Source organism: Ovis aries, chromosome 6 (genome assembly GCF_016772045.2).
Source record: "Ovis aries strain OAR_USU_Benz2616 breed Rambouillet chromosome 6, ARS-UI_Ramb_v3.0, whole genome shotgun sequence".
In the NCBI taxonomy this organism is placed as follows: Eukaryota; Metazoa; Chordata; class Mammalia; order Artiodactyla; family Bovidae; genus Ovis; species Ovis aries.
The window spans coordinates 20,277,823-20,299,292 of record NC_056059.1 but is presented as its reverse complement, the minus strand read 5'-3'; the positions used below and the strand labels follow the sequence as shown (position 1 = coordinate 20,299,292).

At 37.8% G+C, this 21,470-nt stretch overlaps 1 protein-coding gene across 5 annotated transcripts in view; it reads left to right on the top strand.

The window, feature by feature from the left end:
- TET2 (tet methylcytosine dioxygenase 2) overlaps positions 1-19,731 on the top strand; it is a 135,427-nt gene extending 115,696 nt beyond the window's left edge. For all 5 annotated transcript variants that reach the window (XM_027970835.3, XM_060417553.1, XM_042251174.2 and 2 more), the window contains 3 exons: positions 9,694-9,831; positions 12,557-12,911; positions 14,909-19,731. In XM_027970835.3, coding sequence (XP_027826636.2) covers positions 9,694-9,831; positions 12,557-12,911; positions 14,909-16,404 — 1,989 coding nt within the window. In that variant the 3' untranslated portion in view covers positions 16,405-19,731. The remainder of the gene's footprint in view (positions 1-9,693; positions 9,832-12,556; positions 12,912-14,908) is intronic.
- The last annotated feature ends 1,739 nt before the right edge of the window (positions 19,732-21,470 follow it).

Here is a 21,470-nt window from a genome sequence, read left to right as displayed (position 1 = left end):
CCACTGAAGAAAGGGCTGGGGGGGTAGGAACAACGGAATAGGAGAGGTTAAAGATTTAAGAGGAAGAGGAAGACTGATGGACGGGGGAAAGCTGGCAGTGATGAGAAGGTATTCAGAGTATGCAGTGGGGATATATGGAAGTGTGAAGGGCAACACTTTTGCAAACATTGTTATTTGCAATACTTAACAATGTTAAAGACTCTAAGGGGACTAGATTGGTCTACACAGCAGAGACAGGGGACCAATTCTAATTAACAATTTAGCTATTCTTTAACATGTGGACGTCAACATTTTCCTCAAACCCCAATTCACTTTTTTTTTTTTTTTAAGTAGCAAAGAGGGCAACTTTAATGATTGTCTCTTTATAAGTTGTTTTATGTCACACCTCGGACACGACTGAAGCGACTTAGCAGCAGCAGCAGCATGTCACACCTAGACTTTTAGAGATGTATATATGACTGTTTTAAATGCGGTTAATAACAGTGGGATTAATATTGTTATTTTACAACCTTACCTGTTTTAATCAGTGTCACAGGAAAGTATAAGGAATGGCTTGATACTGTTGTAAAACAGCTCTGGGTAAGCAACACAATAAATCAAGCTATAAAAAGAAAATGAATTGAGTCTATATTGCTAGATTTCAAGTTTGGCCATTTTCTATTAAATGAATTTTTTATAGGGGTTATTAATCAAATGGATTTAACTGAGGAATGGGACAGAACAACAAGCATTGATGTTCACCTTACTCCTTTGATTCTTACTAGACTGTATCATACAAACATGATTATCTAAGCATCTATATTCTCCTCTGTTTGTGTTTGGAGTATTTTATGCATTTCCTAAACCTGGAATATCTAAAATATGAAGGAGCCTCAGATTTTTAAGATATAACAACATGATTATAATTATATATAGTCCCTTAGATGTGTTTGAATATTTGTATATGAGCAAATGTGTAGATGTACCACGGGCTTCCCTGGTAGCTCAGTGGTAAAGAATCTGCTTGCCAATTCAGGAGAGCCAGGTTTGATCCCTGGGTCAGGAAGATCCCCTGGAGAACTGGCAACCCACTCCAGTATTCTTGCTTGGGAAATGCCATGGACAAAGGAGCCTAATCAGTTGGCATAAAGTTTTGGTTAAGCACGACCAATAATGTCTAGAGATCTACTGTATAATTGTACCTATAATCAACAAATTTAAATTTAAACATTTTCTAAAATTGTAGCTCTCATGTTGTGTTCTTACCACCATAAAATACATACATACATTCATACATTAAAAAATAGATGTAATGTCTATGTAAACTAAATCATCTAATGGCTCAGAATGAATAAGGTGTTTTTTAAAATTTCATGGTAGGTACTATTGGAAATATTTATCCATATGCCTTCACATGGTTTAGAGATCTGAAAAACAACCATGTGATCGTTTCCTACAGAATATGTAAAACATAAAAGTTACGGATGCTGCCAAGGTCTGTCATTTGGTCTTTGCCTCCTTTTCCCCAATTGAATATTATACCTTTATTTCTCACATGTGCATGTTTTTCCTTGCTTTAGTCCTGGATTTCATAAAGTCTTATTGCCAAAGTTAAGCTTCACTGGGTCTTCACAGCATTTCTTCTGTCAGCTCCATGATATAAGACTATATTTTCTTAATTTAAATATACCTTCATATCTGCCAATAGATTTGTATTTCGCTGTCTTTTCTATGATTATCTTACCACTAAAGTTTAGGCCTGAATTAGTGGGCTTAAATCTTAAAATCATGGGCTTTCATCAGGTGTGGAGATGACATTTTAGACCAAGAGAACTTTCTATGACAGTGGAAATATTTCCTGTCTACACTGTTTAGAATGGTAGTTACTAGCTACATGTGGTTACTGAATATGTGATATGTGGATAGTGCAATTGATTTAATGAAATTCCCATTTTAATTAATTTAGATTTAAATTGCCACATGTGGCTGCTAGCCAGCAAATTGAACAGCACAGCTTTACACCATCAGAAAGTCATCCACTTAGAATTGTCTTGCAGACAGATTGATTTCCAGTAATTCATTTACAGACTCCTGCATGGTGTTTCTTATAAGATGGCATAAGTCTAAAAACCAACTAGATTTTGTATCATTTTTATTCAAGGAACAGAATAAAGCTAACTAGACCACAGCATGGACTAAATAGTCACAAACCACTGTTTGTGGTTTGTGAAATGAGTGGTCGTTTACCTTTAGCCAGTCTCTCAAAAATGCTGTATAAGCCTAATAGTAAATAATATTCAAACCATCACAAACTTTATCATGTTATGACTTCAGCTTCTAGCCATGGTGGATTAACAGAAACTGATTTACTTTCTCACATTTTAAAAAAAGAAAAAATACACAAAACAGTAGTTTTTAGATATAAGACAATAAGAAACTCAAGATACTAACACTAGAGAGAAGGGAATTTTAAAAGGTAAACTACAATTTACTTCCTAAAGAGCACATTAGGCTTCAGGCAGGAAGGAGGAACCTACGCAGATGCCATGGTTTTCTCTGTGTTAGAATAAGAAGTTCAGAATTTGGTAAAAGTGCTGGAATTCACAATTCAGAGTCCCAAAGAGGAGAATGCTTCATTGAGAAGAGCTCCAGAGATCTGTAGAGTCTTCAGCTGTACACTAAATGTTGCATGCATGTGAAGAGATTACCAGGGCCATGGAAAGAATCATCCAAAGGGGCAAAACAATCCTTTGATTTTATACAGGACTTGGAATAGTTATTGTTAATACCATCCAGAAGGAAAAGACACCCTAACATGAAAGATATTAAGTATTTAGAATTTGCTGGCCTTGGTAACTGAAGTAGATTAGGCTGTTCTGGTTCCATCTAATAATGTTTAAAAGCAAGACTTGAAAGGATCAAACTGATTCCAACAAACTTAATGGGGTTGGGGGGGTGGTTTTCCCAGATGGCACAGTGGCAAAGAAACCGTCTGCCAGTGCAGGAGATGCAAGAGATGTGGGTTTGACCCCTGGGTCAGGAAGATCCCCTGGAGGAGGAAATGGCAACCCACTCCAGTATTCTTGCCTGGGAAATTCCATGGACTGGCGGGCTATAGTCCATGGGGTCAAAAAGAGTCAGACACAACTGAGTACACACATATAATAGCATCTCAGAACAAAAAAAAATTTTTAGATAGAATTAATAGTGTATAGTAACTCGTCAAAAATTACCAGGTATACAAAGAAATTAGAAAACATGATCCATAATTGGGGGCAGGGGGCAGGGGTAGGGAGCAATCAACAGAAATAGTTCCAGAAATGATATATGATAAGAATATATTGACAAGGGCATTAAAATTGCTAATATTTCATTTGCTTAAGACAATAGAGGAAACTATGAGCATGACTTTAGAAACAGCTAAGAAGAAGCACAAGCTGGAATCAAGATTGCCAGGAGAAATATTAATAACCTCAGATATGCAGATGACACCACCCTTATGGCAGAAAGTAAAGAGGAACTAAAAAGCCTCTTGATGAAAGAGGAGAGTGAAAAAGTTGGCTTAAAGCTCAACATTCAGAAAAGGAAGATCATGGCATCTGGTCCCATACTTCATGGGAAATAGATGGGAAACAGTGGAAACAGTGGCAGACTTTATTTTTCTGGGCTCCAAAATCACTGCAGATGGTGACTGCAGCCATGGAATTAAAAGACGCTTACTCCTTGGAAGGAAAGTTATGACCAACCTAGATAGAATATTCAAAAGCAGAGACATTACTTTGCCAACAAAGGTCCCTAGTCAAGGCTGTGGTTTTTCCAGTGGTCATGTATGGATGTGAGAGTTGGACTGTGAAGAAAGCTGAGCTCTGAAGAATTGATGCTTTTGAACTGTGGTGTTGGAGAAGACTCTTGAGAGTCCCTTGGACTGCAAGGAAATCCAACCAGTCCATTCTACAGGAGATCAGTCCTGGGTGTTCTTTGGAAGGAATAATGCTAAAGCTGAAACTCCAATACTTTGGCCACCTCATGCAAAGAGTTGACTCATTGGAAAAGACTCTGATGCTGGGAGGGATTGGAGGCAGGAGGAGAAGGGATGACAGAGGATGAGATGGCTGGATGGCATCACCGACTTGATGGACGTGAGTCTCAGTGAACTCCGGGAGTTGGTGATGGACAGGGAGGCCTGGCATGCTGCGATTCATGGGGTCGCCAAGAGTCGGACACGACTGAGCGACTGAACCGAACTGAAGAAGACATCAGACCCATACTGAACTTCTAGAGATGAAAAACATATATAATATCTGAATAAAAAATACGGTAGATGGAATTAACAGCAGATTAGTGAGCCTGAATATGTGGTAATAGAAATGTCCCAATGTGAAAGAGGAAAAGTGAAATTGAAAAATAAAATGAATTGATCAAATGCCTATGGCACAGTATTATTACCCTAATATATATGTAATTAGAATCGCAGAAAGAGGACAGAGAATATTTTAAAATATAATGGCCAATTACTCACACAATAAACCCATTGACCCTAGAAGAAGCTCAGCAAGCCCCAAATAGAGGTTGTGTGTGTGTGTGTGGGGGTGGGGGGAGATTAACAAAGAATGCTACATAAAGTCACATTAAAATCAATAACATGAAGAGCAGATGGAGGAGGGGAAAGAAAAGATACAATTTATAGAAAAAAAAATGATAATAGACATAGAAAAATGCAAGAAAAAAAGATAGGAGAAACATCTTTAAAGTACTGGGGAAAAAAAATAAAACTATCAACCTTGAAATCGGTAAAGACTGTAAAAACTGAAGGCAAAATAAAAATTTTTTCTCCAGACCTACCAAAGCTGAAACAATTTGCCACCAGCAGACTAACACTGCAGAGATGTTAGAGGAAGCCCTCTGATAGAAAGAAACTAGAGAGAAATCTGGATTGACAAAGAGGAATGAAGACATCATAAATAGATATTTAAGAAAAAAGACTTTTTCCCCTTATTTAAAATTTTTTCTTTAAAAGATAATTTGCTATTTTAAAATATATTTAAAATGTAGTTTAAGGCTCATAACATGTAAAAGTGCAGAAACTGGGGAACTGGAAGTATACGGTTGTAAGATTCTTATATATGGAATAATATAATACTATATGGATAAACTATTACACTACACTATAAACTTTAAAATAAGCAGCCACTAAAAAAAAGTGTATAGTCCCCCAGTAAAGAAATGAGAATAGAATCCCAAAGCATTTTTAAAAATATGGAACCAAAGATAAAACAAATATAAAACAAATAGCATATGGTATATTTAATCCCAGCAATATTAAAAAAAAAAACACATCAAAAGTAAAATTTTTTACCACTCCCAACTTAAAAGGTAGAGCTTGTGATATTGAGTAGTCACACTGATGTAAAACAATTATGATTTTAAAAAGCAGGAACCAAGAAATATTGTACTAATGTCAATCAAAAACTGGAGTGATATTAATAGCAAGGTAGATTTCATGCCATAGAATATTATAAAGATCATTTCATAGTGATAAAAAGGTCAAGTTAGCAAGAGAACATAATCGTAACTATGCATATAATAAATAGCTTCAAATTATATTAAACAAAAACTGATAGAACTAAGAAATCTCCAACCGCAATCAATTTTCAGTATCAATATCTTTCTCAATGACTATTAGAACAAGTGGACAGAAAATTAATAAGGAAACAGAAGACTTGAACAGCACTTTTAACCAAATTGATGTTATTGACATGTATAAAACTCCCCACACAATGGCAGAGTTAACATTAATTTCAAGTGTACAAGGATGATTTACCAAGATAATTGTTTGGTGATCCAGAATATTAACTATCAGTAAATTTAAAAGTCACAAAGTATGTTCTCTGACCCTACAAAGTAGAAATCACAAATCTCAACAAAGAAACTATTTCAAACTGAATGAAAATGAAGACGTGGCATTTAAATTTGTGGGATGCAACTATGAAGCCTTGCTTAAAGAAAGATTTATAGCATCGAACAGTTATATCAGAAGAGTATAAAGCCTCAAATCAGTGATCTTCTACCCCATGAAACTTGGAGAAAAGGAGCACTTTTAGCCTTCTAAGAAACAGAAGGAAAGAAAAGCAGAAGTTAAGAACAGAAATCAATAAGATAGAATGCACAAAACAAAATATATCAGTGAAGCCAAAAACTATTTCTTTAAGTCAGTTTAATCAAGAAAAAAATAGAAGGTACAAATTGTCAATATCAAGAATTAGAGATGAGAAATTACTGTAGATCCTACAAATTAATAATAGAAAACATTATTAAAACTTTATGAAAATAAAATCGATGACTTAGATGAAATGAACAAAGTCCTTAAAAGGCGCAAATTACCAAAGCTTACTAAAGAAAAAATAAATAGGGCATGGAAGAAACCTAGATGTCCATTGACAGATGAATGGATAAGGAAGTTGTGGTACATATATACAATGGAATATTACTCAGCCATAAAAATGAACACATTTGAGTCAGTTCTAGTGAGGTGGATGAACCTAGAGCCTGTTACACAGAGTGAAGTAAGTCATATACATTACCATATGTAAAATAGATAGCTAATGGGAAGTTGCTGTATAACACAAGGAGCTCAACGCAGTACTCTGTGACAATGTAGAGGGCTAGGATGGGTGTGGGGTTGGGGGAGGGTGGGGATATATGTATATTTATGACTGATTCACATCGTTGTATGGCAGAAGCCAACACAATATTCTAAAGCAATTATCCTCCAATTAAAAATAAATTTTAAGAAAGAAAATAAATACCACAAATACTTCTGTGTCTATTAAAGAAATTATAAGTGAAAACTTTCTCAAAAAGAAAACTCCAAACCCAAATGATTTCCCTTACAAATTTCACCCATTATTTAAGAAAGATAATCATGGAAATTCTTCTAGAAAATAGCAAAGAAGTAAATACTTCCCAATTTCTTCTATGGGACTGGAAATATCCTGATACTAAAATCAGACAAGGACATTAAAGAAAAGATAAAATCCAATGATCTTCATGAATATTAATATGAAAGTTCTTAACAAAATTTCATGCAAATACATCCAATACTAGTGTAAAAGGAATAATACATCATGATCAAATGGAGTTTATTTCAGGAACAAACGTTCATTTAACAGTCAAAGATCAATCAATGTGATTCACTGTATTAACCAACATATTGGGGGAAACAATATCTCAACAGAGAAAAGGCATTTGACAAGATTTAACATCCACAGAAGGAAAATTTCTCAGACTAATAAAGGGCATAGATGAAAAACCTAAAGCTAACATGAGTAATGGTGAAAGACTGAAAGCTTTCCCCTAACAACAACTAAAGTGCTTAATGTTTTTATGGCATGGCAGCAAGTTAAAGAATCATTTCACTCCTTGACTTGTTCAAGGTGGAACTGTAATTTGCTTTACTCTATTTTGTGACATGAAACTTCTTAATGTTATTTTGTGATAAAAAGTGAGTGTTTGCTCAGTTCTGTCTGACACTTTGCGACCCCATGGACTATAGCCCACCAGGTTCCTCTATCTATGGAATTCTCCAGGTAAGAATGCTGGAGTGGGTTGCCATTTCCTACTCCAGGGCATCTTCCTGACCCAGAGATTGAACCTGGGTTGATCTGCATTGATCGACTCTGCGTTGGAGGCAGATTCTTTACCATCTGAGCCACCCATCCATTTTGTATTGGGATCATGCCTGTTATCTAAGGTAGACCTTTGACATCTGTGAAAAATCAATAAATGGAAAGCTAAAATTAAAAAAAATAAAGAAAAAAATTACTCAGCGTAAGAAAAGGATGGCCATTCTTACCACTTCTAGTTAACATCTTTCTTTTAACTTCTCAACTAGGTTTTACTGTTTGTTGACAATGTTCTCTGTGCCACATTTATAAACATAAGTTTAATATACAGTTATACAGTAATAAAAATAAATACATAATTCTTTATCAAATGGATGTTTGCTTAATAAAATTCAAGATAGGTTTTCAATTTATCTTGGCAGCAAGCTTTTTGTGGCATCCTAATTTTTTAAATTGAGGTATAGTTGATTTACCACAGGAGTTTCACATGTACAACACAGATATTCACAACTATTAAAGATTATACTTCATTTATAATTATTGTAAATTTTCAGCCATGTTCCTTGTGCTGTATAAATATCCTTATAGCTTATTCTATTTAACATCTAACTGGAAATTTTAGACAGTGCAGAAGGCAAGGATACAGATTGAATATGAAGAAATAAAATTGTCCTTATTTGCAGACAACATGTGTATCTACATGGAAAATTCCAAAGAATCTACCAAAAAACCTCCTAGAACTAATAAATGGTTTACAACAGTTTGCAAAATATAAAAATTATTTATATTTTCTATATACTAGCAATAAACAATTAAAAATTGAAATGAAAACCAGTAGCATCAAAAATGAAATCCATAGATACATATTTGACAGAACTGTATAAGACCTGTGCACTGAAAACTACAAAACACTGTGGAGAGAAATTATAGAAGACCTAAATAACTGGAAAGAGATGCAGTGTTCATGGATCATAAGACTAAATATTATTTGTCAGCTTTCCCCAAATTAATCAATGGACTCAGTACATGACCTACCAATATCTTACCAGGTGTTCTGAAGGAATTGACAAGGTGACTCTAAAATATATAGAGAGAAGTGTAAAGAATCCATAGTAGTCAAACAGTTTTTTAAAGACCAAAATTTGAATATTTTACTCCAGGATTTTAAGATTTACTACAAATCTACACATACTAGTAATCAAAACAGTTAGTTATTGGCCTACACACACACCAGTACACCATTACATAACAAAAGATCAGAACAGATAGTCTGGAAATAGATTCAACATGTATCGTCAAGCGATTTTCAATAAAGACAATTCAGTGGGATAAGTATATAAACTTTTTTTACCCACTGGTGTTTGAACAGTTGAATATCCATATGGAAAAAAAATTCTTTTGACTCTTATTCTCACACCCTATATAGAAATTAACTCAAAATGGATCCATTTGTATAAAATTCCAGAAAATGCAAACTAATCTCTAGTGACAAAGCCGATCAGTAGTTTGTGCTTGAGAAGAAAGTCATGTGGCTCAGCTGGTAAAGAATCCGCCTGCAATGTGGGAGACCCCAGTTCAACCCCTGGATTGGGAAGATCCCCTGGAGAAGGGAAAGGCTACCCAGTCCAGCATTTTGGCCTGGAGAATTCCATGGACTGTATCTATACTCCATGGGGCTGCAAAGAGTCAGACATGACTGAGCAACTTTCACTTACTTACTTACAAAGTAGGAGGCGTGAAAGTAAAGAGGCATGAGGAAACTTTGGGGAATGATGGATATGCACATTATTTTGTTTGTGGCAGTGGTTTCACATATATATAGTATACTGTTTGATATCAAACAGTACACTAAACAGCATATATTTAAAGTATAAGTCAATTATATCTCAACACTGTAAAATAAAAACTTTACTATGTCAAAGCATTTGCCCCATTTCACCTCATTCCATTGTGTTTTGGGATATAAAATATAATACTAAGGAATTTTTTGACCTGCTCAGTATACTCGTCTTAAACTTTTTTGTCAGATGTGTGCCTAAGAATTTCAGATGCCTAAGTCCTGCCCACTCATAGACACACTTCTATTTTTCAGATTGAATATGAACACAGAGCACCTGAGTGCCGTCTGGGTCTGAAGGAAGGCCGCCCATTCTCAGGGGTCACCGCATGTTTGGACTTCTGTGCGCATGCCCACAGAGACTTGCAGAACATGCAGAACGGCAGCACACTGGTAGGTGGAGCTGAGGACAGGCTAGCGGCACGTGCTCCTGAAGAGGAGAGGACGGAGGCTAGCAGCATTTAATGAGATGCCATTGTAGCGACCAGTGTCTTCATGAATGATTGCTGTTGCAAGTGACCTTATTTGGCATAACTAGTACTCATATAACAGGTTGGCATATCAGTGGGAAACTGTTGAGAAGTATGTAAAAGTCATGAAAATTCTTGGTGCTAATCTAAACTGGTGACTAAACATTGCTAGCTATAATTGCATAGCTTTCAGAATTTAGTATCAAATATCTGGTAAGTTATCATCAGTTCAGCAAAAAGTCATACAGAAGCCAAGATACCAGTCTAACTTACATAGAGAAGATGTATGAAAAATGTGTCGCCATTGTCACAGTAACTACTATAAAAGGTTCAAAGTCCAAAACCACCTATTGTAGCTACATATTACAGTCAGTGAAATGAACTGCCCTCAACTGGAAACTTTGCTAAGGGGAGAAAATGGATCCATCTTAGGATGGGGCAGTGTGTTCTATACCAATAAAACTCAGGGTGTACCCTTGCACCTAGAGGGATGATGACCCAGGATGGAGATAAAGAATGAAAAAGCTCAAGTACAGAAACTATAAATTAATCAACCTAATAAGTCATCAGTTCGTGAAGTTCTGATGGCAAGTATACTGGAGTGGTTTGCCATTCCCTCCTCCAGAATGCCAAAGAATTGATGCCTTCAAACTGTGGTGCTGGAGAAGACTCCTGAAAGTCCCCTGGACAGCAAGGAGAGCAAACGAGGCAGTCTTAAATCAACACTGAGTACTCGTTGGCAGGACTGATGCTGAAGCTGAAGCTCCAGTATTTTGGTCATTTGATGCGAACAGCCGACTCATTGGAAAAGTCCCTGATGCTGAGAAAGATTGAGGGCAGAAGGAGAAGAGGGCATCAGAGGATGAGATGGCTGGGTGGCATCACCAGTGCGATGGACATGAACTTGGGCAAACTTCAGGAGATGTTGAGGGGCAGGGACACGTGGTCTGCTGCAGTCCACGGGGTCGCAAAGAATCGGACATGACTGAGCAACTGAACAACAATGAGTCATCAACATAGATATAAGTGTTAACTGAGGAAGATGAGACCTAACGTGGAAAATATAAGCCAGGCACTATAGTTCTATTACAGAGGAGAAAAAAATTCATAGAGGTAGTAGGCAGTAGAAGTAATTTGAGGAAGCTGGTGTGAAATTTTTGTTGAAAAGCAGAGAAGATATTGATTAATGCCTATAATTTAGAGCAGGGGTTGGACACTTTTTCTGTTAAAAAGCTTTGCAGGCCACATAGGATCTCTGTAATGTTCTTTGGGTCCCTCCCAATAAAAAGTTCTTTAAAAATGAAAAAAAAAATCTTAATTCACTGACCATACAAAAAACAGGCTGCGAGGCAGATTGGCCACTAACCCAAGTTTGCTAACTTCTGATCAAGGAGAACAAACACGAGGCTTATCATCTACAATATCTTAATATGATCGCTAATCAGGTATTGAACATCTGCTCATTTGGAGGCTCTGCTAGATTCTGGGGATTAGGGGAAATAAATGATAGATGGAGCTATAGTTGGTCCTGAAGATAATCAGATTCCTCTTCAGCAAGGAGATGGAAAGCAGGCAGAGGAAGAAAAAGTTTTCAAGTGGAGGGGAATTTACCTCTGATAGACTGCAATTTCTATGCAGTTAGATGGAAAGCTGCACAAGACAAGCAGAAGTGAGTAGGGATAAATTGTGGGAAAAGGTGACAGATGCTCAGAGACAAGGATTTGGGATGACTTCTGTGTACCATTTTAATACCATCACTCGTTAAACTTATTTACAAACATAAATCTAACCATCACATTCCTTTCAAGCATCTCTCTCAATGATTTTTATGTTACCTTGGATTTTAAATAACTGTGGTCACATTTTCTCTGTTAATTAAAAGCACTCAATACTCAAAGCTAGTATTTCAAAACCAACAGTCTTTCAAAGCCACTGTGATTGTGGCCAACCAAAGGAAAAAAAAGTACCATCAAGTTATCAGAGCAGCAGAAGTAGCTTTTTTCCTTTTTAGAAAAGAAATGAGAAAGAAGAGAAACAATAAGTTAGATTTCACAGAGTATAGAGGAGAGAAAAGAAAGGTGGAAATAGCATTAAGTTACATATGAATCAAATCTTCAGGTCTACATTATTGAGATTTCACCTTGGTATCTGGTGCAAATTTCCTAAACACAGTTAAGGAGAGTTAGGTGTGAAGAAAGATGTGAAATTTCTTTGTGCACAAAAGTATGAAATGAGGCGAGTGTGATATTACCAAAAACAGAGGAAGTCGGTTTGGTGGAGGAAACTTGTAGTTTCTTTTTTGAAGAGGCTTCACCTCTAGCACATTTATTTTGTAAGTGTGAAAAGTGGAAGATTGCTATACTTTGGGTACGGTACAGTTTCTTCCCTTCAAAATGTCTGTGAGGAACAGGGTCTCTATAGGTAACAATTCCTGATAGATTAAAAAAAAAAAAAAACATGAACTTATTTATCTTGATGTACCATTTTGATGCAGTCTTCATTAATAACAGACAAACATGGTTTTATGGTAACAAACCAATCTGGTCCAGTAGGCCAGCACCATGAATCTAAATACTGAGGAGAAACTCACACACACCAGCTTTCATCTGGACTGAAACTGAAGCTGTGCTCTCTTACTTCCCTGCCAGGTATGCACCCTCACTAGAGAAGACAATCGAGAAATTGGAGGAAAACCTGAGGATGAGCAGCTCCACGTCCTGCCTCTCTACAAAGTCTCTGATGTTGATGAATTTGGCAGTGTAGAAGCTCAGGAGGAGAAAAAACGAAACGGCGCCATTCAGGTACTGAGTTCTTTTCGGCGGAAGGTCAGGATGTTAGCAGAGCCAGTCAAGACGGGCCGACAGAGGAAACTGGAAGCCAAGAAAGCTGCGGCTGAGAAGCTTTCCTCTTTGGAGAACAGCACAAATAAGAGTGAAAAAGAAAAGTCAGCCTCATCTCGTCCGAAACAGACTGAAAATGCAAGCCAGGCTAAACAGCTGCCAGGTAAATCTAATGCGAAGCACCGTAGATTCATGGGTTAGATGACACATTTTAGAAGTGAACATTGTTGATTTTGGAAGATTAAGTTCAGCCATGGTCTTCGTTCCGTACCAGAATTTTTTCTAAGGTAGCAAGGCCCAGGCTTTGTTCTTGGAGATGTAATGAGATGTTGCACCATTAGCCCCAGTTTGAGGAAGAAGTTTGGATTTTATTTTCTAATAAATGGCAGAGTTTTATGGTAAGTGACGTGGTGAAATTAGAGTTATTAGCAATGACTGGCAAGCCAAATTGGAGGTGGAGTAACTAATAGTTTGGAGACGGATGCAGTCAACTGAGAGGGAGATAATATGGAGCTTGAACTTTGATGTAGTGAAGATGATAGAAGCAAATTCTTCCAAAATGATTATCAACACATCAGTGACAAACCATTAGAATGAAGGAGAAAAAATAGTTAAGGATGACTCTAAAGTTGTAAGCCCAGATAATAGTACTATTTATTAAGATATGGAAGGGGAAGGGCAGGAGAATAAGATACTTTTCCTTAGCCAGGTTGAGTCTGAGGTATGCAAGGGGGCTCCACATATAGTTCTTATAAAACTTTTATCCATCAAAATAGATCACATCTATAGTTATAGCAATAGAGCATTATTTATCAATACTAAGTGAATGTTCTTTCTAAAGCTTCTCGTTTTATGACTATAGTTAATACTCTAAAAAATAAAATCATACAACATGTTGTCCATATCCAAATTTAAGAGATGGTATTGACCTAGCCATAAACAAAAGAAAAATGTATATCTTTTGCTTTAGTATCCTGCTTTGCTTGGAACCACCCATCTCTGCTTCACTAAGTCAAATCTCCCTACTGATTGATTTGTCTCTGAATCTCAGAGATAAAACTAAGTAATTTAGAATCATATGTCAAAGATGTTTAATAAATATTTGTTGATACATTGATTTACACTAAGTAAATCCTATCCACTCCCTGATAGCTCCTTTAAGTTAGCTGTATAGTATAATCAGTAAGAACTTTGCATCTAGTTCCTTCTAACTGGCCTCTGCAGTAGTCATTTCAGTTTTCAGAACTGCCATTGCAGCTCCATTTATCTGTTCTGATCTCATATTACTTTTTTTTTTCACTTAAGTGAAGTCATGAAACAGAAGTGTGACTTTTACCAGTTTCACATACAAAGCTAAAAGTTTCTTTAAAGTTCTATCTATAACTGTGAATTTCCTTCCTGGAAAGCATGCTAATGAAATACAGTTTGCCAATGGTATAAAGTGTTTTGGATATTTAAATGAATGCTTTTTTTTTTTTTTCCTCATAGCATTGCTAAATCTTCCATAACAAATTTTCTTGCTCCTTTACCCATTTAACATTGTTTGCCAGGCAATGGAGACATAAAGTGAAATGAGACAGGATCCTTTCCCTCAAGGAACTGCTTTACAGTGAGGTGAAGAAAGAACTAAAAATGGATAATTCCAGTATCCATTATATATAATTCCAGTATCCAGTATATTATGACTGTTGCTTTATCTGACTTATGTTTGCAGTGACGCTGACCAAGAACTACAAAAGCATTAGAAGCTGGCTTTAGAGAAGGCTTCCTTGAGGAAGGGAAGGGATGACTGCGTCAAGAAAGCCAGGGAGATGGGGAGGACGGACAGGGCACTTCAGTAGACAGTGTGGCGTGATCAAAAGCACAGAAGCTCCAGAGCACGTGGTGCCCTCAGTGGAATGGCTTTTGGATGTTTGATTACATTTCCCACCATTCACCCAGTTGTACTGTTATGGATTCTGCCATTTTATTTCTAACGCTTTAGACACAGATAACTATGCGAGACAGTGATTAGAGAGCTCTGATGTTACTCTCGTCCTTGTTTGACGGGTCTTGCATAATTCTAGTCCTGGTTCTCACTTGCATGTAAACATCCTCACTGGCCTTCATAAAATGATAATCGAGCATATTTGTCCCTGCTCTCTCTTATCCTGTCCACAGAACTTCTGCGACTTTCAGGACCAGTCATGCAGCCGTCCCAGCAGCCCCAGTCCCAACCCCAACTGCAGAAACAACTTCCACAGCCACAGAAGCAGCCGCCACAGCTGCTGCGACCTCAGCAGCAGCCCCTGCAACAGCAGCCACATCACCCCTTAACTAATAACTCTCAGTCAGAGTCGGTCAGCTCTTACTCTTCATCTGGATCCACCAATCTGTACATGAGACGGCCCAATGCAATGAGCCCTTATCCAGGCTCTTCGCACACTTCAGATATTTATGGAGGTGCCAACCCTGTGAACCTCTATTCCACCTCATCCCAAGCTGCAGGTTCCTATTTGAATTCTTCTAATCCCATGAGCCCCTACCCTGGGCTTTTGAATCAGAGTAACCAGTATCCATCATATCAATGCAATGGAAACATATCAATGGACAACTGCTCCCAATATCTGGGCTCCTATTCTCCCCAGCCTCAGCCCATGGATCTCTATAGGTATCCGAACCAAGACCCTCTGTCTAAGCTAAATCTGCCACCCATCCACACACTTTACCAGCCAAGGTTCGGAAACAGCCAGAGTTTTACTTCTAAATACTTAGGTTACGGAAACCAAAATATGCAAGGAGATGCCTTCAGCAGTTGTACTATCAGACCAAACGTACACCATGTAGGGACATTCCCTCCTTATTCCACGCATGAGATGGATGGCCACTTCATGGGAGCCACCTCTAGATTACCACCCAATTTGAGCAGTTCAAACATAGACTATAAAAACGGTGAGCATCACCCAGCTTCTCATTTAATCCATAACTACAGTGCAGCTCCGAGCATGTTCAACAGTTCCCTTCATGCTCTGCATCTCCAAAATAAGGAGAACGACATGCTCTCCCACACAGCGAATGGCTTATCTAAGGTGCTTCCGGGTCTTAACCCTGAGAGAACTACTTCTGGGCAGGAAGGCTTGCACAAAGTACACGAGGCTGGCAGTCAGGAAAAGCAGCCTTCGGCCGCCGAGGACAATGATGAGGTCTGGTCTGACAGCGAGCAGAGCTTCCTGGATCCTGACATCGGAGGAGTGGCTGTGGCTCCAACTCATGGGTCCATTCTCATCGAATGTGCAAAGCGCGAGCTGCACGCCACAACCCCGTTAAAGAATCCCAACAGGAATCACCCCACCAGGATCTCGCTTGTCTTTTACCAGCACAAGAGCATGAATGAGCCAAAACACGGCTTGGCGCTCTGGGAAGCCAAAATGGCCGAGAAAGCCCGCGAGAAAGAGGAAGAAGGTGAAAAGCATGGCCCGGACTATGTGCCTCAGAAAACCCACGGCAAAAAGGTGAAACGGGAGCCCACTGAGCCGCATGAACCTTCCGAACCCACTTACCTGCGCTTCATCAAGTCCCTTGCTGAAAGGACCATGTCCGTGACCACAGACTCCCCAGTAACTACATCCCCATATGCCTTCACTAGGGTCACGGGGCCTTACAACAGATACATGTGACGGCGCCCCTTGAGTTGGTTACCTCATTTGAAAAGACCACAACCAACTTGTCCGTTAGTGTAGTTCTCATGACGTGGGCAGTGGTGAAAGGACACAGTAATCCTGACAAATGTGGTGGGAGGAACCTCGGCTCACCAGCAAAACAAGAGGTCATCTTACCATAGCACTTAATTTCCACTGACTCCTGAGTGGTCACAGATGGAATCTAGGCAAAAGACCAAAGCATTCTATGCAAAAAGAAGATGGAGAAGGAAGTGTTCCACGATTTACATTTTTAAACACTGGTTCTATTACTGGACGAGACGATATGTAAATGTGATTCCCTACCCCTTACAACTCTACACATCTGTGACCACTTTTAATAATACCAAGTTTGCATAGTCATGGAACACAAATCAAGTACTGTAGTATTACAGGGGCAGGAATCTTAAAATACCATCTGGTGCTGAATATACAATGTACTGAAATACTGGAATTATGGCTTTTAAACATGCAGTTTTTACTGTAATCTTAATATTAACTTTTATTTATCGAAACAGCTACAGGAAGCATGAATAGACAGCAAAACACTGAATTAGTTTGGATGTTCTAAGAAATGGTGCTAAGAAAATGGTGTCTTTAACAGTTGAAAATTTAATGCCTTTATATCATCAAGATGCTATCAGTGTACTCCAATGCCCTTGAATAATGGGGGTACCTTTTCATTCAAGTTTTTAATCATAATTACCTATTCTTACACAAGCTTAGTTTTTAAAATGTGGACATTTTAAAGGCCTCTGGATTTTGCTCATCCAGTGAAGTCCTTGTAGGACAATAAACATATATATGTACATATATATATACACATATGTATATGTGTACAAACATGTATATCTATAAATATTTTAAATGGTGTTTTAGAAGCACTTTGTCTACCTAAGCTTTGACAACTTGAACAATGCTAAGGTACTGAGATGTTTAAAAAAAACAAGAAAAAAACGTTTACTTTCATTTTAGAATGAAAAGTTGATTTTTTTAAGGAAAGCTTTTAAAATATTTTTGCTTTTAGCCATGCATCTGCTGATGAGCAATGTATCCATTTTTATTACAGCCAGTTACATCCAAAACGGGGCTTACTGGATTCAAGGGAATACATTAGTCTACAAAACACATGTTTTCTGGTGCTCATCTTACATGCTATACTGTAAAACAGTTTTATACAAAATTGTATGACAAGTTCATTGCTCAAATATGTAGAGTTTTAAGAATTTTCTATTAACTGCAGGTAATAAATAAAAGCATGCTACAGACTCAACAAAGCTAGTTCACTTAAGCCAGTGCTATTTTATGGATCTGTATGGTTCCCTTTGGCGAACCAAATGGCAGTCTGCCTTTGTGTTGATAATTGTACATTTTAATGTTGTCATTTCTTAGCTTAAGTGTCCTCTTTACCAGAAAGATTGAGCAGACTGATGACTGCATAAGATGAATAAACAGGGTTAGTTCCATGTGAATCTATTAATTAAAAAAAATTTAAAAACAGGCAGCTGGTTTGCTGTGGTGGTTTTAAATCATTAATTTGTATAAAGAAATGAAAGAGATGTATAGTAAGTAAATTAAATTGTAAACAAACTTTTTTAACGCAATGCTTTAGTATTTTAGTACTGTAAAAAGAAATTAAAATATATACATATATATATAAATATATATATATATAGATAGATTTGAAACAGAATTCACATCATGATGGTGCTACTCAACCTGCTACAAATATATCATAATGTGAGCTAAGAATTCATTAAAGGTTTGAGTGATGTTCCTACTTGTCATATACCTCAACACTAGTTTGGCAATAGGATATTGAACTGAGAGTGAAAGCTTATAGCATTGTGTACCATCATTTTTTTCCAAGGCTTTTTTTTTTTAGTTAAAGAAAAACATACCTTTTTCCAATACTTGATTTCTTAGCAAGTATAACTTGAACTTCAACCTTTTTGTTCTAAAAATTCAGGGATATTTCAGCTCATGTTCTCCTTATGCCAACACGTCACCTGTGTTCATGTAAAATTGTTGTAGGTTAATAAATATATTCTTTTTCAGGGATTTAACCCTTTTATTTTGAATCCCTCCTATTTTACTTGTCTATGTCCTGATGTAACTAAAACTAATCTTGTAAATCTGTTGGCTGTTTTTATTGTAAAGAAAAGCATTTTAAGAGTTTGGAAAATCTTTTGACTGTTTCAAGCAGAAAAAAAATTACATGAAAATAGAATGCACTGAGTTGATAAAGGGAAAATTGTTAAGTCAGGAGTTTGGCAAGTGGCTGTTGGCTAGAGTCTTTAACTCTCTAAATGAAAGATGTTTTTACCCTATAATCAATACAGGTACAGATCCACAGGACTTTTCTACACAAGCAAACACTTAGGGGGATGGTGTGCAATCAACTGTACAATTATGTCTTAGTCTGTGCACATTTTTGCTTACTAACATTTCAAATAAACTCTTAATCAATGGAGGCCTTTGAGTTTTATTGGTCAAATCTTAATGGATTTTTTTTGGAGGGGGTCAAAACATGGCTTTTGTCTTTAAAAAAAATTTTTTTTCTCTAGTTTTTGGCCGTGACCAGTTTACAAGCATTTCAAGAACATTTGCTTTATATATGTCAAACTGCATGATTTGAATGTTTTGCATACGCCAGGCATCTAACCCCAAACATTTGGTTACTACCTGCCCATTTGTTGGTTTTGAGTCAACCATCCCTAGATGAGTGAAGATTTGGTTTCTGTACCAATCCACTGTCATTTGTCAAACTGCTGGCCAACAGCAGGAAGTCTAGTTTGGGGGGTTGAGGAGAGGCTAGGTAGGAAGGAGAAGAAATTAAGTGGCATATTGTAAATATCAGATCTATAATTGTAAATATCAAACCTGCCTCAGAATGAATGGAAAGCAGATCTCCAATTTGCTTATATAGGAATATCAGGTTGACTATATAGCCATACTTGAAAATGCTTCTGAGTGGTGTCAACTTTACTTGAATGAATTTTTCATCCTGATTGACGCACAGTGGTGTACAGTTCACTTCTAAAGCTAGTGGTTAACTTGTGTAGGAAACTTCTGCAGTCTGACACTAAGATAATGAGTTCTGTGTGCATTTTTCTACGCTTTTTTTAAAAACTTATTTTCATGAGATGTTTGGTTTGTCTATAAAAATCTGAGGATGGTTATAAATACTGTAAGTATTGTAATGTTATGAATGCAGGTTATTTGAAAGCGTTTATTATTATATCATTCCTGATAACGCTATGTGAGTGTTTTTAATAAAATTTATATTTATTTAATGCACTCTAAGTATTGTCTTGTTGTTGAAGTTTCTGTTCACTTCCTGAATTACTGCCACCTCAGTGGGGCTGAAAAACAGTTGCTTTTTAAAGATACTTTTTAGATGGTTATTCTTAATTGTAAACTATATCTACGGTAGCATCCAAATAATTAAGGCCAAAATTATTTCTCTGATTGAATAGCTATTCAGCTGACGTTTTTTTCAAGCTTACTTTTTAACCTACTCACTTTTCACATGTAGCCAGTGTCAGGAATGGAGTGACAGCTCTTCTGAGGACCTCAGCTGACCATCCCTCCTCGTGTACAGTCTCAGCACCATTAGTGACAGCAGGGACCCCAGAGTTGAGTTCACATTGCTTAAGTCTAAGGCCAGCCCTTTTCTCAGATTCTCATTTTCCTCTTCCTGTCCACTCTTAATGGAAAATTCCTCTCCCTGCCTATGAGAAAGGCAGGCAGTGTTAGGAAGGGGAGTGGGAAGAGGTGGTCTGAGAAGCACCAGACAAACACATGTCCACATCCACCCCACGTGGCTCCAGGAAGCTGGAAGCTAGGTTGCCCTCCTCTCGATCCCTTCCCTGTCATGTGAACCGCTCCTCACACAGCCCCTGTGCACTCCTGCTGAACACTTTATAGAAACGCAAGATAGAAAACAGAGTTACACGTTCTAATTACCTTGAGTCTTCCAACTACCGTCCCTACCCCTTCTGAAACTGGTAGAGAAATCATTTACATCATGCATGAAGTAAGGGAATTCTTTCTCATATTTTTCTCTCTGTCAAATAGTCATTCTTGAACCCAGAAAATGACTGCCTTTTAATAACCTTTGAACTCATTGCCTGGGTGATTCCTCTAGCATGCTACTCAAAGCCAGGGTGGTAAGAAGCAATGTCACCATTAAAAAGCAGTAATCCAACCATTTGTGGGTTTTGTTTTTGTTTTTAATTTCAACCCTCTGGAGATGTTGTCAGTTCTCATTTCACAATGCATCCTCTGGCTTAACCTTCGGAACTTCTAGCTCTTCAGGTTTGTTAGTATGCACTGTTCCAGGCAAGGGGAATTTAAGATTCTGTGAGTGCAAAAGCTTTTCCTGCCAGGGGCCTTCCTGATCTCACTGGCCAGGCAGAGGCTGATGCCAATGCCCCATAAATGAAGGTGTGGGCCACTTTGCTGCTTCCGAGCCTGCAGGTGGACTGGAATCAGGGAGACAGCTGATAATGACAGACGAGCCAGCATCAAAAGCTTTATTGGCCCCTTGCCTCCTCTGGAAATAACTGCCAAGAATGAACCTTTTCATGCAAGCAGGCATGCGCACAGCTGCCGTGTCACACATACCCTTTACCCCTTTCCTTGGTCTCTAGTTGCTCTAGCGTAAAAACCCTCCTGCTTTGGGTAATTTGAGCTTCTATTCCTTTCCATCAGCTGTTTAAGAACCAAATTCGGTGAGAAAAGACCTTATTCATCCCAGCAGCTACTGCGCAAGCTGCAGAGAATGTTTAATTGGTTTTGTGGGTTTAAAGGCCACCTGGAGGCAAGTGTCCAGCATCTTTCTCAAATCAATGCAGTGGGAGAGTGCTGGCCACAGGAAGACACTTGCTAACTAACTTCAGTGTCAGGCTTCGCAGTAAGGGGTGGGGCACTTCCTCCCTGCCTCCCTCCCGTGAGAAACACACTCTCTAGTTAGAGTGGCGAGAAAATGTTCACAAAAGATGCCCAGCAGAGAATTAGCAGTAATTATAGATTATTTCAGT